We start from the raw sequence: 17,952 nt of genomic DNA, 5'->3' as shown, positions 1-17,952 counted from the left end.
ACATTGGTTGTACCATCTGACAAGTGTAACAGCTTAACCATTACATTGAAGTAGCAATTTTTCAGTATTTGAGCGAAAGCTACAAACATTTTAAGCCACAAAGACCACTTGGTTTCACTGGATGATGTGATATCATGTTTACTGTTTATATTTGTTATCTTTTTAATAAAAGCCCCATAACTGCGGTTGTACCTTGACATTTAAGAACATCCAAATTGTTTTCAAGCATCCTAACTTCCCAAAAACTACTAATTAAACAGATATGCGTTAAGGAAAGCGTGATAGGAAAGTATTATGTGGACAGGAATATATTAAAGTACTACAATATTTGTATAAACAGGAATAGGCTACCTATACATGTGCAGTTTGTACCTTAAAGAATCATGAGACAGGTTCAGGACATTCATGTAAATGATATTGGATATATGTATGTACAGGAGTTTGGAAGATTTGCCAGTGCTGGTTGTAAGTCTGTACATGTGATGCCTTATTTACCATAAGTTTGGTGGGTGTTTGGGTAGGAAGCGTGCAACACTGAGCATAGTTTTTGGAAACAGGAAAAGAATTCCCAGGAAAATGGTTCTTGGGAAACTATACTAGTCAACATTTGCAGTGGATCAAAACCGTTCCTAAAAGTTGTCTTAAAATCAATACCCATTACCCGTTCTTGTCTTAGGACAACTTTGATGAATGCTTTTGATCCACTTCAAATGTTGACTATTGTATATTGGAGTTTGTTGGAAATTAAACTTCAGTGTAACTAACAATAATTTCTGTTCTGAACTGGAAAACTTGTTTTTATTAGAAAGGACTTTTTATAAAATTCCCAAACTAATTTATTACGCATATATCTTACGTGAGACATGTTGCCATAATGGAAGATGACGTGCACAAACCAATGCAATATCGAAATGTTTTATGTAAAAAAGAATAAAGAAAATCAGTTACCGTAGTAATAAGTACAACATGTTAACTGTAACAGATATACCCCCTTTAATATTAGAAAGAGAAAAGTTTTGTTTGTAAAATAAGCTTTTAACATATCTTCTAAAACTCATTACGCACGTGTAAAATCCCCGAAGTACAAAAACTACAATACCCTAAAAGTATTGAGTTCCGCACTATGATTGGTCGTAGTGGTTTTCACGCCCCCTTTTCTGTACGCTGATTGGTCCTATGCTTGACTTCGAGGCCACACACGCCCTATCATTGGTCAACATGATGGAGAAGGGGCGTGGTCTCGGTGGACAGCGAAGAGCCGTGTTGCGGGAGGAGCAAGCAGCGTGTTTCCGGTAAGAGCGACACAACAGTAACATTAAAGCCTTCAGTACGAAAATTAAAGCGGACATTAAAAGTAATTTATTTCCACGTGATTCGACATTGACTTTAAAATTGATTGTATTGGCAGGGAACGATCCTTCGAGCGGTGGGGAGCACACGCGGCAATGGAAGACGAGTTTCGGGAAATTGATGAGCTCGGGAACTGGACCGCCGTTTACCAGGTAAAGCCGTAGATTTCACTCCGGGCGCTCGACAGTTTATCGAGTATCATATCGGTTTATTTTTCATGGGATCGTGACACAAAGTGTTATAACGGAAGTCGAGACCCGCGATAAGCGCGTTGCCATCCTCAGGTTAGCCCGCAGGCCAGAACGAGTACCAGCAGAACTTCCCAAAACACATCAGAGAAATATTAGGCAGTCATAATGACCTGTTGGTGTTTTTTGGTTAAACACGATCATAAGAGTCAGACTGAGCCGATTCTTTTTAATGTTTGGGGAAAGTGTTACCGTCCTCAGTAATAAATAGACCGGAGATTGGATATAGTGAGATGCTCAGATTCTGACCTGCCGTGTCAACCTGTCACTGGTTTAGAGATGCTGAGATGGGGCTGAATCCGTTTCGTGGTTGCTTTAAATGGCTATAATGTCAACAGCTAGTTATTTATCATTTGTAAATGATATAAACTACATATAATCTTCGTTTGCATTAGAAGTACGGTGTATATAGATAGATGAGTAACTCTTGTAATGGTCTACACTTGTTCTGGTTTTTTATCCTATTTCACTTTCATGCTTTAGTGTTATGAAAACAAGTCTTCAAATAACTGTTTGCTGGTGGTCCTAACTGTGTGTGTGTGTGGGGATTTGATTTGCATACAGTGACTCTCAGCCACACAGTTTAACCAAGCAAATCGTTTGCCTAAGATTTGTTTTTCTTTAGTACCAGTATAAGCATTTTCATCCCATGCTTGTTTTTCTATATAGGAAATTAGGCTGCAGTCCAGTGACCTACCATGCAAGATCGCCAAACTTCCAGAAAACAGAGGTCGTAATCGCTACAGAGACGTCAGCCCATGTAAGTGTGTCGCTTGCTTCCCCTGTTCAGTGACACCTAACGGAAGGGGCCTGTTATCAGTCAACTGTTAAAGTCTTTTCACACTGAAGATATCGTGTCTTTTTTTTCTCTCCTTTTTTTAAGTCTTCTGTGACAAAGACTTTAAAGAGCGATGCTCTTGTGGTTTCCTTTCTGCCTTAGTGTTTTTTTCTTTTAAAACAATAAAAGATAGTCCTTTACTAAAACACAACACACAGCATATCCTGCTGAATAAAATGTGTGTTTTAATTGTTTTTTGATAAGTGTTTGTTCTCCCTTCTGAGGAACTAAGAACAGGACCTGAAAAAGATCTGTTTCACAGCTAAACTTTCATGAGTCAGCACCATGAGTGTTGTACCTCACAGCTAATCTCTCTCTTTTTTTTCTTTTTTTACAGTTGACCACAGTCGTATTTGTCTAGAGATCGGTAATAATGACTACATCAATGCCAGTCTGATTTCTGTGGAGGAAGCACAGAGAAACTACATACTAACTCAGGTGAGGTACTAACTGTTGGCTGTCTGCTTGTCAAGTCCAAACAGGCATTTGTTCTTAATGTGGTTCTTTGTGTTTAATTGCGTTTTAATCTCTGACACTCCCAAAATATGTTCATTTAAATTTTTATAGAAGCTGTTGCTTTACATCCCACAACGTGATTTAGTACAGTGACTCCCAACCTGGGACACATGCCCTAAATTAGCATTTTCCAACCCTGTTCCTGGAGGCACACTAACAGTGCATATTTTAGATGTGTCCCACATGGGGTCAGGCCCCATTATTTGATGAGCTGAGGAGTGGATTCAGTTGTGTTCAATAGGAAGGGTTGGAAAACATGTAGTGTTTGTGTGCCTCCAGGAACAACACTGCCCTAAAGGATGGTTAAGAATGCTAATTGGGTGTATTTGGAAAAATTTTGATTTTGTTGTGTTAAACTTAGAAAACAGGAATCAGAATTTTAAAATAATACACAAAAGCCGCTTTCAGACCACTTAGTTCTGGTAATAATTTACAGAAACGAGTACTGGGATGTTTTTCTGAGAAGTAAATATTTCCCAGTATTATTTTTCTGGTTGCATTCACACCACCTGTCGGGACTCTGAAGTGACATACTCAGCGACATACCATTCATACTAATAGGGTGATTCTCACGAAAACTTGGTTTTAAAAATGTCAAGCATGAAAATGTAAAAATTGCTTAAATTTATTTTTTTTCCCACAAGACATTGAAAAACAAAGTCTGGAGTAAATGGGAACATTAATTTAAAAACACTTTTTGTAACATAATTAAAAAAATTAGTCCTAAAAAATCTCATTACCGCAACAGTCAGAAAACATCAACACTGACATATTTTCAAAATGACATGACAAACCTGAAAGAACATAATTTGGAGATTCTGCACATGCATTTAAAATCAAAGTATTATGCTTCTATTAATTAAATTAACATTTAATAAGCATCTGTTGCGGTAATGATAATCAAAATGTTGTGTAAGCATTCTGACAAGACAATATTTCAAATTAACTGTAAAAAAATGATCTTACCTGGTAGCCATCTTGAAGTAACTGGTCCATGTGCTTGGTCACTCAAAATCAAACTTTATTAAAATTCTGTATGTGTGCTTAAACTGTTCTCAAAAAGTGTTGCGGAGGATGAGAACATCAGGCATGGACACATCATTTTCCTAATTTTTCTTCATTATTATTATACATGAATATTCAGTAAATATTTTTTCTGTCATCTAAAGTAGTCTAGCAAAACATCCATTTTTTTTCTTAATATTTTTGTGTTAATTTGATTAAATTACAACATAACGCATGTTCAAACACAGCCGGACACATTGCGGTAATGAGAATTTCAGCAGAAAATGAGATAAAATTTACAATTATAAATTCTTATGTCGAAATCACACATTGTGCAAGGTAGAACACAGTATTGTGCTAATTCTGATGCTTTTTAATGTTACTATATTACACATTTTAAAGCTAAAATCATTAGTGCCGTGGTGTTTCAATGGTTTCGTGAGAATCCCCCAATAGTCGATCATTTATTTTTAACATGTAGGAAAAATAATTATATTTTATAGACCCTTTTACAGTGTACGTGATCAAATAGCCTGCGCGCGCATTTTGGCAACTGAAGTGGTGTTGTTCCCAGTGGTTCTAACGTGTTAGCAACTCAGTCAGAAGGTTTATTAAAACGGTTTCCCGGCATCAAAATGTCTCGTTGTTGCGTTTGGTTGCACTAATATAATATACTAATTTACGTATATATGTATCTGGCCACTTTATATTTAGCCATCTGCTAACGTCTTCTATCCACTCACCTATAGTACACGAATCTGGTAGCTGTGTTGAAAAAGTTGATAAGTCAACTTTTTAAAATAACTTGCTCTGTCTGTATTGCTTCACTGCTGATTCTTGCCATACTTCCGTTGCCAAACTGCGCCCGCATACGTTGCCACGTCATCGTGAACAAACAGTAAAAGGGTCTATACACTAGGGCTGTCCTCGGCCAAAGATTTTCCTAGTCATTAATTTTCGCTATTATTTGACTAAGCGCACGTGTGTGATATTTATTTATTATTTAAATATAAATATATGGTGGAGGGAGCATCTGATAATGGTTTGAGTTTCAGGGATAAGAAAGAACGTTATCTGTAACATTTCTAACATTGTTTTATGTTACAGAGACATACTGAACTATAATAATAAGCCTTTGAAATATAAATTAAGCGCTCAGCGATTTAAATAATTTATAAGTATTACATCAATTACAATGTACAGCTTGTGCTCTTTTCAAACGGAGTTAGTATTATCTGGTGACCTCTAGTCATTTGCGGAGGTTGTCTTTAATCTTAATTCCATGCGAATCGGTCATGTCTGTAATTTTTAAAATAAAAAATTTCTCGCAAGTGACCTACCATATTTCATTTAAGTTTCGTTTAAACTCTGTGCGAATTGACATCTCTGTAATTTGGCCAGGATTTGGCGGGTTAACAAGCTCTTTACCTGTGGTGTTTTTTATCTATCTTTTCATTTTTGTCATGTACTGTACAGAGATGCATCCCTCCACTTTTCTTGTGCAGCTTGAGGGATAACAAACCAGCGAACCTATACTTGTTGCTTGTTATATTTTTCAGGTTTTAAACATCTAATCAGTCTCTCCTTGTCCATGTTTCATGATTAAATGAGATCTCTGAGGTGAGATGTGAACGGCAACATTATTATACAAGTCTTTTCTTTAAAAATGTAATTGTGAATATTTTTGTTAAATTTAGGATATGTAAATTAGAGTCAAATGAAGGAATATATAAATATATAAATTTAAACACTTAAAAAACTGTGGTTAGAATGCAAAAATAGCCTTTAATATATTTTAAATACATTTAAATAGATTTTATAAGTGTAGGATATATTTTTGAGGTTAAAAGAATAATACATGCATATAACGTTTGCCTGCAGAGTATGCACCTTAACATTTTGGTTTAAAAATTACCCTTTAGAAATGATCACTCCACCTCACATCTCTGTCAATTAAGAATTAAGGAGTTTTTCTGCGAATAATCAAATAATTAAAATTGATTTGAACAAGCCTCTCCTGGTTGACTTATGATTCGTCGACTATTACGGGGCAGCCCTATTAAACACACATTTAAAAAGTCAAACAAAGTCTACACAATCTACAAGTACATATTAGTTTATTTTAAAATGCTGCTGACTGAAGCTGTGATCTTTCTTAAATTGGCCTGGGAAGTTGGCGGTGGTAGTTCCCCTACCTATACAGCTAACACTTTTTTTTTAACATTTCTGCAAGAAGCGATTGAGAAGGGACATTGTTAGTAGACAACTCTTGTGTTCATTTGTAACAAGCCCGGATTTCACTAAACCAGAGAAATGTGGTGATCATGTGTGTTACCTGCCCAGCCATGACTTTTAGGTCACCCATGACTCACCAACTTACTACAGTGACGTCAAGCTTTGATGCTTGTGACATCTTTCTGCGATTTTTCGTATGCATATCTGAAGAGTACAGTGGGTAATGTTGTGAAATCTGGCATTGCGTCAGCACGACATGTTTCTTTATTGTAGTGATAAATTAGCACACTGATGCTTGGAGACGGCAGCAGACTCGTCTAAACCTGCCGGCCTCTTTCAGTCAGAGCTTTGTTGGACATAAACGCGAAACAAAATGCACACCCACAGCTTCGTTGCCCTTTACCTAAAAAGACTATGTGGGATTGTTCAAGTGAGATTTACCGCACATCTTTCTTGCGTTAAGAGTCATTTTAATTTTTTTTTAGATTGTTTGATGTTTTATAATTGTCTCTCAAATGCATATACTTCTGTAGATGTTTTCAGTATGTTGTGGTAACATAAACAAACGGCTTTTGTGAAACAAACGTAACTTCTGGTAAACTTCCACAAAGAACCAATAACAATAGAGTCCTTTGAGAGTCATTCATTTCTGATACACTGCACTGCACTGAGCTAACCTCCCTTTACATAGCGGCGATCCATGATTGCCATCTTCCCTTGTCTTTAAGAAACCTTTATTTTTTATTTTTTAAGAGATATTTGTTGCAGAGTTCAGTTTAAGCCACTAGACAGACCATCAAACCAAACAAACAGAGACCAGAAATTAAGTTCTGTCCAGATTTGTAACCGCGACAACGGATGAAAACGTTTATATGGGTAATTGACAAATAAACCCAGGGTTTCCCACAGTGCTTTTGCAGTTCGGGTGGCCCGCCTAAGCTGGGAAACCCTACCGCCTTAACTAGGTTGTCAAAAAAAAAAAAAAAAATTTGCTGTACAAAAGGCTGTCAAGTGCATCTCGGAAAATAGCGCCAACGTGCTTCACACCGTGAGTGGGCATGCGCCACACACACAGCCGAAATGAAAGATGTGGTCCGTCTGGAGGATAACTAGCCATTTGATATGATTTCCCCCCGGAAATCACCCACCTGCCCAACCCTACCACCTTAACTAACAATTTTTTTTTGCGGGAAACCCTGAAACCGTAAATGTGTCAAATGCTGTGACATAGCAAAATTAAGAAAAAATTAAAAAAAAATTGAACACAAAACTCTCTCATGTTATTTGTAGCTCTAACATTAAGATAAACCTCTCTCAAGCTATTTGTATATTCTGAGTTTTTTTAATTCGTTAATTTTAGCTGTTTCACAACATATAACACATTTACATGTCAACTACCCATATGTTGCAGGGTTGGACAAGGCTACTCAAAACTGACTGAATAATTGACAATATTTCACATCCATCCCTTGTTTTTAATTTTGTGATTGGTTATTTGGCAAAATTCCAGCTGTACCTTGCAATTTCTTAGATGGCAATTTGTGTCAAGATGATTGACGTTGAATTGCGGACCGGGGCGGCGCTCAATACTCCGGAGAGGATTAGAGGGCGTTCATGCAGGACGCGGTCAAACTTTTTAAAACCGCGAGACATGGCACAACTCAATTTTTTGACACCTCAAGAACTTTCAGGACAAATGGCCATGTTCAATCGTGTAAATGCAAATGAATTGTGGTGGATTAAGTGTTTGTGTTTATGCATTCAGGGTCCGTTACCGAATACCTGTGGTCATTTCTGGGAGATGGTATGGGAGCAGCGCTGTCGAGGGGTCGTGATGCTGAATCGTGTTATAGAGAAAGGCTCGATAAGAGAAACATGCCTCATAACTGGATCTGTGATACATGTCTTATTCATGTGGAGTGAGTATATTGGCTGGGTTTTGTTGTTGTTGTGTGTATAATGAAAGTGGTTGGTGTACGCAGATAAAGTGTGCTCAGTACTGGCCACAGCGAGAAGAGAAGGAGGCGGTGTTTGAGGACACGAACCTCAAACTCACTTTGGTGTCGGAGGATGTCAAGTCGTACTACACGGTGCGACTGCTGGAGCTGGAAAATCTGTCGGTGAGATGCTTGGTCTTTTCCCAATTCACTTTCTATGCTTAATATACAGAAACAACTATTTATAGTTGTTCATCTCTGTAGGTTAATACCTTCAAAAGTATACACTGTAGCTCTATGGCGCACTCATAGAGTATCATGTCGAACAGGGCTGTGAAGCTTATATATGACAATCTGTATGGTCATTGTGACTAATGTTATGCTGTTGTATGTTTAAAGACACAGGAAACACGGGAGATTCTTCATTTCCACTACACCACATGGCCAGATTTTGGTGTACCTGAATCACCTGCGTCTTTTCTCAACTTTCTGTTTAAAGTGCGCGAGTCGGGCTGTCTGAGCCCGGACCACGGCCCTGTTGTGGTCCACTGCAGTGCTGGTATTGGCCGTTCTGGAACTTTCTGCCTCGTAGACACCTGCCTTTTACTGGTGATTTTTTTTTTTTTTTTTTAAAACATTTTAATAGTTTATATCAAAATAAATATTATCAGATGTAAACTTAAAACACAAATAAAAGTACAAATGAAGAAAAGTTCTAATGTTAACAACAGTTAAAGTTTTTAAGTAAACGTTAAGAGGATAAACTAGTTACTGTTTTTATATAAGCTGTATTTATACTAGCTTGATTGTTATGACATAACTTCAGTAGCATATTAAGTTATTATAATAGGTATTGTTACTTTTTTACTTACTCCACTGTAGTTGGTGGTGACACTTGACATCTCTAGTCTGAATGCCTGCTGGACATCTCAGTTGCTTATGTAAATGTGATATAACACAATCACTTCAGAGTTTGCTGTTAGCAGATTATACCATCAGTTGCCGCTCAGCACAACATCTCCAAGTGCTATTGTGTGTTTTGTTTTCAGATGTCTCAAAGGAAAGATCCATCATCGGTCCGTATCCGAGAGGTTTTGTTGGAAATGCGGCGATACCGCATGGGTCTGATACAAACAGCAGATCAGCTTCGTTTCTCTTACCTCGCGGTCATAGAGGGAGCCAAGTACATCATGGGAGACACCTCTATACAGGTAATTTAAAGGAACAGAAAAAGCAACCAATCCCTATGTCTGTAAGATCTAGTGTGACTTTTTCCTTAGAACGCCAAAATAACATATTTTAATAACAATAAACAAACAGCTTTTGTGGACCACACATAACTTTCAGTAAACTTCCCCAAAGAATCAATAGCAATAGTAGAAGATAATTTCTGAAAACACGCAAAACAAATTAACAGTAAATTACCTTAGGGTGCTTTTTAAATTTAGTGTCTTCGCCGTTTGTAGTGCATTAAAACGTTGTTTTTAAGCCGCATTCGCGATTCATTCTGGAAATGAACAGTTTGTCTAGAGTGCTGTATACAAACCATGTATAAGAACCACGGACATAATTACAGCACGCAGTCATCTGTCCAGGGTGTCTGCTATATTTTCCTTCTTTTTTGTTTACTTCCGGGGTTCCATTGGAATTTTGCTCACGTTGATTCTGACCAGTCGAGAAGCAGTTTAGGAAATTCGTTCAAAGACATGTGGATCTTATCACATGACTGAATTTTGGTTTATTTCAACAGTGTGGTATAAAAAAGGAACCAAAACTGCTAAAAAAAGCTACAATGTATAATTTTTTTGCGTTTGGTCCGGACCAAATGAACCGAACTACAGATGTGAAAACACCCTAAGTTCAAATCATAGCTAAAGTGTATTAACCATTACACTGAGCTAACATTACTGTGTAAAATGAATGTATACAATGTAAGATTTAGATTCTTAAAGAGCACCAATTATTCGATTCACGATTTTACATTTCCTTTGGTGTGTAAGTTTGTATTGGTACAAGTTAACAATATGCAAAAAGTACAAACCCCAAAGTAAACGATGACGTCACACAGACCTTTGGTCCCAGAAAATACCCGTAAAATTGCCAGACAAGCTTCTGTGTGAACGCAAACACGTCCCGTAAATCTTCTGGGATCGTTGCCGGAAAGAGGACCTAGTAAGATACACGGAAAACCCTCTGTGTGAACAAGAAGCCGAAACAATGCCGTAATGGGCATGTCGTAGTGAGGACGTGCGTATCATCACAACAAAAGCTATGGTTCAGCTCTTTAAAACGAGAGATTTACATGCATATCAACGTTCACGACGAAAAATGACGCAAACTAGATTGAAGCAGTTATCAGGAAATGATAAATGAGATGCATAAACAATGACGCGCATGCCGTAGTGAGGACATGCGTGTCATGCAGAGGTGGGTAGAGTACCCAAAATCTGTACTCAAGTAAAAGTACAAGTACTTATACAAAAATGTACTCAAGTAAAAGTATCAATCTAATTATTTACTTGAGTAAGAGTAAAAAAGTATTAGATGAAAAAACTATTTAAGTAGTTAGTTACTCGTTACTTCCGATCTGATAAAGAAGTAGCGCAAAAGCACTGAATTTCAGACTACTTGGAGGGTTTTCACAAACCTCTCCTTAAAAGTCTCATTGTTCTGCTTATATACAAGTAAAGCAGCCTATCTCAGTCCTGCAATGGGTACATTAACATCACATAACGTGTCATTTGAGAAAAAATCTCAAACACACAAAAACACAGATGTTTTTCTGACGGTTAACTCTGTATTTATTTTCATGTTCACAACACAAACTTGTCAGTATCTGCCTTTAAACATGCAAACAGTAAACAAAGAATGTGTGTGTCTGTTTGTTATCATGTTTTTATATGAATAGGTTATTTTCATTGCCATTAAAGTGCAATTACTGAACATAAACAGGAGCTTAATAAAAATTATTATTTTAGAATTTCATATGGAACTTATCTGTTTGTGCAAATCAACTCTACATTTATTATAATATATAATACATGTTTCTTTAAAATCAAACTTTATTCTTTTATTTTTATTCATTCATTATTTAGGAAGGATTTAAATAAAATACAATCCCGTTTTTATTTGAATGTATTTTCTACACATTAGTGAGGTGTCCGGATTTGTGTATAAATGCAAGACGTCATTACATTATGCTGTTCAGTTTGTTTAGTTGTGGGGAAATGATATGGACATGTGCAGATGTGAACGTGCTGTTTGTATGGTTTAACTTACACTTGTTTGGTCATCGCTTGCACAAGAGTGCATATGGCAAAAAAACTCGGACAGTGTGTGAAATGACCATTAATAGTGTTCAAATAGACATTACTGTGACTTACCACTTCAGGTTGGATCTTGAATTCCTGTACACTGAGATGTCAGCTCGTTTATTGAACAAAGCATGCATCGCACTTAAAAACTATTCTTTTTGACCTCTTGTAGTGAAAACATAGACCGAACTTGAAGCCGCCATGCATGATCTGCCTCCGATATCTCGCACAATGCACACGCGCCCTCATCTGCTTCTCCAATCATCTATGCGCGGTCGCGCGCGCTAAAGCGTGACGCAGCCTGTCTCGCGAAACTTTCGAACACACCCTATAAACTTTTTTTAAAATATATTAATTAATTAATACCACTTGACAGTAGCGCAGTAACGCCGCCGAATGTAGCGAAGTAAAAGTACAGTTTTTTTCACTAGAAATGTACTTGAGTAAGAGTAAAAAGTACCTATCCTTAAATTTACTCTAAAAGTACTAGTTACCCAAAAAATGTACTCAAGTACATGTAACAAAGTAAATGTAATTCGTTACTACCCACCTCTGGTGTAATGGCAACATAAAGTTGTTCAACTCTTTAAAATGAGGGATTTACATGCAATACAATATTCACGACAAGAAATGTCAGCAAACTGGACTGAAGCATAGCACATTCATCAGCATAAAAGAATATCGCGTCACGTGCTCATTTGAGCTTATAATAAACCTTTTAAAATGTCCGTGCGTCATCCCAACAATATCGCTCAGCTCCACAAAACGAAGGTTTAAATGCATATTAACAATCACAATGAGATGTCTGAAAGCTGGATTAAAGCAGAGATCAGGGAGCTTGCAAATATCCACTTTGAAGCTGAGATCATTCACCAGCATAACGGTGCGTCACGCGCTACTTTATAGTCTTATCATAAACAAAAATGCACGCGAGTGGTTTCCGGGGAGAGAAATAATAAATAATATGTAAACTTCAGACGCTGCGTAGAAGATAGTGCTGGACTTTAAACGGGTCACGTGTCTTTGCAGATGCCGGCAAATCATTGGCAGCGTGAATGAACAAAAAAAATCAAACGATCCCAGAAAAATCCAGGATGCATTTTCTGTGTATTTTCCGGAATGTCTGTGTGCAAACGGCTTAATCTTTTCCAACTTAATTCTCTTTTCTTGGACTACAACAAACACACAAATTGTAGGCAACAGTTTACTTCCTCGGCCAGTTGACGTTAACACGACGGTCATTATAATAATTCCACCCGCTTCTGACTCACAGCCTGTAAGTCTTTTTTTTTTTTTAAGAGTTTACTACTGACTAAACCATGATTCAAACGCAAGTTTTGTGCAGTGCGGAGTAGCATTTGTTGTTTGTCTTTTCTACGATCACAAATGCAGACATAGTTTTCATATTTTAGTAATCCTTAACTTCTGTTACGTCTTGCATTGAGAGCTAATCTTCCAATTATGGTAAGGAGCGAAATTTTTTTGGCTGACGACAGAGGTATTCAGGCCAATCACAACGTTCTGGTTAGCTGGCCATTCGGAGAACACTGTGCTTTTCAGAACGATGAGCTTTGTACAAAATCAACGCGTTTCAGGGCGCAGGACATAGAGGAGCAAAAATAGTGTACGGTATTTAGAAAATAAGGTGTTTTTGAACCATAAACCACCGAAACTCATTGTATTACACCAAATACACACAATAGCATTGTTTTTAGCAACATAATAGGTGCTCTTTAAATTCTTTTAAATTCTCTTTAGAGGTCAGTTTGGTCACTCTTCAGACCGATAAACAAGCACAGACTGGATGTTAATTTCGGGCCAGACGAGTGTCTGTGGCAATGCGCTTGGGTCTGATGAAACCGTTTATAAGTCATATGGATTAATTTTAAACCCTTGGACAGTCCCTGTTCCTTATCCATTTTTACTGTATGGAAGGCAGTGGTAAACCTCTCCTTTGGTGTTCCATGGAATAAAGTCATACAGGTTTGAAATGACATGAGGGTGAGTAAATGATGGCAGAATTTTAATTCTGGGTAAACTAACCATTTTTAATCCCTATTTTTTTTTTATTATAAATTTCTGAACTCCGTTGGCAATGTTATTGACCAGATATTAAAGTAAAGTACCAAGACGCCCAGTCTCTGTATTTCCTTTCCAGCGAAGGTTCGGACAATATTTTTTTTCAATAAAGAAATATTTTATAAGTTGAACTTGAGCCCAACTGAATATGCATTTTGAAAATAAGATCAGATGTTTTCATGCCATTTATTATTTTTACATTAATATCAGTGAAACTGAAAATGGACCGTTTTGATATTTTAAATGAAAATCTTCAAAAAACATACATAATATATCATAGTGTTTTTATTTTAAACATAAAACATTTAACAGGCTAACTATTAATTTCAGAGTTGTCTTTTCTTGCCATTCATACCAGAATTGATTATATCCAAAAAGTTTTTTTCATTTATAACATGTTCTTGTTACATTTACATTTATGCATTAGGCAAACACTTTGATCCAAAGCGACTTACAGTGCATCACAATAATTTTTTATCAGCATTGGTGTTCCCTAGGTTAGATCCCATGACTTTTGATGTGCTAATGCAATGCTTTACCACTTACCTATACAGGAGCACTAATTGATGCTGATTAATATGTAGATAAAAAATTTAATAACCTAAAGGTGCAACATTTAATGAAAAATGCAGTAACTACGCAAACACTAAAACTGAGAAAAATGCCCTTAAAGTTTCCAAACCAGCTAGTCAAACCAGCTAGTATAAACAAAGACTTTGTCACAAGACATTTCAAGCCTTAACTTAATTTTGACCAAATGTGTAGTTACTGCGCTTTGCCTTTGTGGGGCAGCGCTGTACTGTTGTTGAAATAACATGCTGCTCATGTTATAATGCAGAAATGTTTTCTTTTCGTGGTTAATTATTTCTTGTGCCCCAGATAGAATAAAACAAAGGTTTGTTATTAAGTAACCCATGTTATAGATGTATCCTTAAGTAAAATGTATGTGTTCATGTGTTCACGTATGAGTAGGAGTCATGGAAAGAGTTATCCAATGAAGAGGATGTCCCCCCTCAATTTACTCCTCCTCCCAGACCGCCACCCAGAGTAGACCCCCCTAATGGCACGGGTGACAAGGTGAAATCTGAGCCTGCACGCTTCTTTACAGAGATGACGAACAACGTAGAAATCTGTGCGAACAGGTAAACCACTCATTATGTATGGCATAACAATATGTGACCCTGCATGCGAGTCATTTTTTGTGATTTACTATTTTTAACATAAAATAATCATACATGCATAATCTAAAAACATTTTGTGAAATTAAAATCTTGCTATCTTTAATTGACCGAGTAAGGCCATGTCAAAATTGAAATCTTGCTGCCACATCCCCCAAACCAATTACTCTGTAATTGTTTGTTGTTGTGTGCTTTTAGGGCACCCCAAGTATTCTCTGACGGCCCAGAACTTCGCAAAAGGACAGCTGGTGAGGTCGGACCGACAACACTGTCAAGCGGACAACATGAAAACCCGATCGTCGCGGCAGAAGCCCCTCCCAAACCCGCTCGCTCCCCACCCAAAACTCCACCAGAAGATGCTGCCCACAATGCTTGGAGCCCCCTTCTGTTCAAGGCGTGCATGTGTACGGTGCTGGCTGTAGGTGCATACATCTGTTACCGCACCTTTGTCCACTGATGCTCTTTTTCCATTTCAGTTTATCTCTATCCTTTCTCTTTTTCCCCCATCTGCTGGCTGTTGGGGGAAGAGAGAGACAGACACACACAGACACTCACACTTTCTCAGCTGGACCTGTCTTTCTCTCAGCTGGGCCTGTCTCATGCTCTCGAAATGAAAACATCTGGGGAGAGTTCAAGTGACTTTTCTCAGCCAAACTGCTGTCGTCTGTATACACCCTTACATGCACTTAATAAACGTGTGTCCGTTTAAAACCTCAGGGCCTCACAATTCAGGTGTTATTACCCAATGTTAAACACAGGTAAAGATCCCAAAAAAAAACTGTTATTGCTGCAGTCAACAAGGGAGTTTTTTTGTGTATATGTATCTAAATTGTCATTTTTTGCATTTTTAATATGATGACTATGTTTCCAAATGGAGCTTCACAAAAGTTTAGCTCTTCTCAGAGTTGGGGGCATCTTATACATGCTGAACACACAAACCTGCTGTACATAATAGGATACCTGTGTGCGTGTGTGTGTGTGTGTTTGTGTGGGTCAGAGAAAGTGTTCGTAAACGGTCTGGGATGTTTGTTATTCCATCAGGTGGCTCTGTGGAAACATCCCAAACTAGCTGACTGAACCTTTCCTCCTTTTCCGTTTCCATCTTTTGTGTCTTTAGCTTTTATACAAACCCAAAGGTAACGCCGGCTCTTCACCTGTATGAGAAATAATGTAACTCGCGAAACAAGCAAAGCGACTGATAGGCCGTCTTCTCATTCCATTTAATTGTTGCTGGAGAGTTTTTTTTCCAACCTGTATTTCTTTCCTTGGACAAATGTTTTCTTTTTTTCCCATAAGGTTCAGAATTTCAAAATGCTGGAACTGGTGGTTGGGCCACAGAAGTGAAATCTCATCCCGAAGTTTAATGCAATAAAAATAACTGCGCCCTTTAAGTTTAATGTAACCAGAATGTAATGGACATCCCTCAGTATTCGCATAGAGATGACTGGTAAATTGTTAACCAAGTAGGTGGCAGAATAGGCCCAGCTGCACTGCTTCCTGGGCTTCGGCCAGCTCTTTGTTTCCTGTCTGCCATTGTTGGACGGGCTGATTAATCCAGGTGTGTCTGATTGTTGTTGTGACTACTGAGGTCGGGCACACCTGGATTAATCAGTTTGTCCAATGATAAAGTTCGGGAAGTAGTGCAGCTGGGCATAAAGCCTATTTAGCACTCATGTTTCATCTTAGAGGTGCAACTGATGGGGCTTTGAATTTTAACTTTTGCCTCACATTTTTCTTTGCTGCAATACAGGTGCTTGATGAACAGTAAAAAGAGGGTTGTATTAACCAAAAATAAAACACCAGCACAGAATGAATGAGAGAGAAAAGACCAGTGGGTGTGAGCTGTCTGTGTTTTTAATGTTTTATTCTACTATTGTTATTGTCATAGTAATTATTAACAGGAAATATTTAATGGGCAAAACCAAATCGAGCCACACTGCATAATGAACTGTTACTTTTAAACAGTGTAAACATGTGAAAGTCCAATGCAGTAACCTCCAGACAAATTCATTTTCAGTTTATTGTTCGTCCTTAAATGAAACCAATTTATTTGTGATTTAGCATTGTGTGGTAACATTTCCACTACCACTTGACCAATCCAGAATGGTGGTTGTTGGGTAGTTTCCAGTTTGTAGATGGATTTAAGTGATTCACACAAGGGTTTTGATTTTGAGGGGCCCGTTGTAGTGACTGACTCCTGGAATCTGGTCCCATAGCTGGACCACTGAATGTAAAATGTCTCTTCTTGCCAGCTTTATTTACACACATATATAGAGAAATTTATTTGTCTGTGTCCTTGTTTGTAATGTTCAATTGTTGAACCAATCAAGTTCTTGGGTCTTTATGTATTAAGGCTCAAGAATTTCTGTTTTCTTTTCCTCACCATCCCATTGTCTTATTCTTCATATTGACTATCTGTTTGTTTTTGTAATAAAAGCATATACTATGTTCGAGTTGGATATGTTGACATTTGAAATTTTATTTTTGAACAGAATATACAGATTCTGTGATATAATAAACTCATATTTCTCTGATTTAATTGTTTTGGGTTTCTTATTTTGATTAATTTTTTTCTGAAGAATAAAGAATTAGTTTAAGGTCCTTTGTGGTGGTGTGGTACGTTTCTCTAATATTTAGCATTAAAGACTAAATACTAATATTAAATGTAAATGAAAATGTGAAGTGATTAGTGGTTAAGCATTAATTAATGTGTTTGCAAGTAGACAAAAAATACCAAAATGTGCTATCTAAAAAAACGCAATTTTTGTCGGACAAATAAAAAGTGGCCAGCAGAGGGCGCTGTAGTATAAGTAACTCATTCATCGGCTCTGAAGATCTTCTGCATAACCACTTCACCCTTCAGCAGCTTTCATTCTTGTGTGTACATGCCTCTGTGTGTCATCACACAGAAATTGGGTTTCATACACATGCATTTCCATTATTTATCCCTGCTTGTAAAACAAAAATTCCCAAATTGGTGATTTAGAACAACTTTATCATTTTTATGTATTTTCATGACAAACAAGGACTTTAAATTATGCTGATTGGACTCATCACTAAAAAAATTAGGTTTTAATCTATTCCTAAATGTGAGAAAGAGACTTTAATGTGATTCATACTTCAAGTTTCAGTTGGTTTGCTGCTTGACTGTTCTGGTGTGTTCTGGTCTAAGGGGGCTGGCTTGTGGTTTCCTTTACTGGTTTGTGTTAGTTTCTTCTAGTTTAGGATGCTCTGGTCATATTTAATTTGCCA

The 17,952-nt window shown here is 37.3% G+C and overlaps 1 protein-coding gene across 1 annotated transcript; it reads left to right on the top strand.

The window, feature by feature from the left end:
• The first annotated feature begins 1,222 nt into the window (after window positions 1-1,222).
• On the top strand, window positions 1,223-17,234 carry ptpn1 (protein tyrosine phosphatase non-receptor type 1). The gene is made up of 10 exons (XM_073867766.1): window positions 1,223-1,292; window positions 1,409-1,502; window positions 2,268-2,358; window positions 2,774-2,874; window positions 7,958-8,055; window positions 8,174-8,312; window positions 8,529-8,738; window positions 9,179-9,340; window positions 14,495-14,664; window positions 14,899-17,234. The coding sequence occupies exons 2-10, from the start codon at window positions 1,446-1,448 to the stop codon at window positions 15,155-15,157; spliced, it is 1,287 nt and encodes a 428-aa protein (XP_073723867.1). The 5' UTR covers window positions 1,223-1,292; window positions 1,409-1,445; the 3' UTR covers window positions 15,158-17,234.
• Window positions 17,235-17,952: the final 718 nt, after the last annotated feature.

The sequence above is a fragment of the Misgurnus anguillicaudatus genome, chromosome 5 (genome assembly GCF_027580225.2).
Source record: "Misgurnus anguillicaudatus chromosome 5, ASM2758022v2, whole genome shotgun sequence".
NCBI lineage: Eukaryota > Metazoa > Chordata > Actinopteri > Cypriniformes > Cobitidae > Misgurnus > Misgurnus anguillicaudatus.
The sequence above is the reverse complement of the archived record's forward strand: the minus strand, read 5'-3'. Positions and strand labels throughout refer to the sequence as shown.

What these genes read in the sequence shown, in the direction of transcription:
- ptpn1 (XM_073867766.1), top strand. Translation starts at nt 1,446, where the DNA reads ATGGAAGACGAGTTTCGGGAAATTGATGAGCTCGGGAACTGGACCGCC. An exon ending in ACTGGACCGCCGTTTACCAG is followed by an intron (nt 1,503 to 2,267) that starts GTAAAGCCGTAG and finishes TTTTCTATATAG; the next exon opens with GAAATTAGGCTGCAGTCCAG. An exon ending in TGGGAGACACCTCTATACAG is followed by an intron (nt 9,341 to 14,494) that starts GTAATTTAAAGG and finishes ACGTATGAGTAG; the next exon opens with GAGTCATGGAAAGAGTTATC.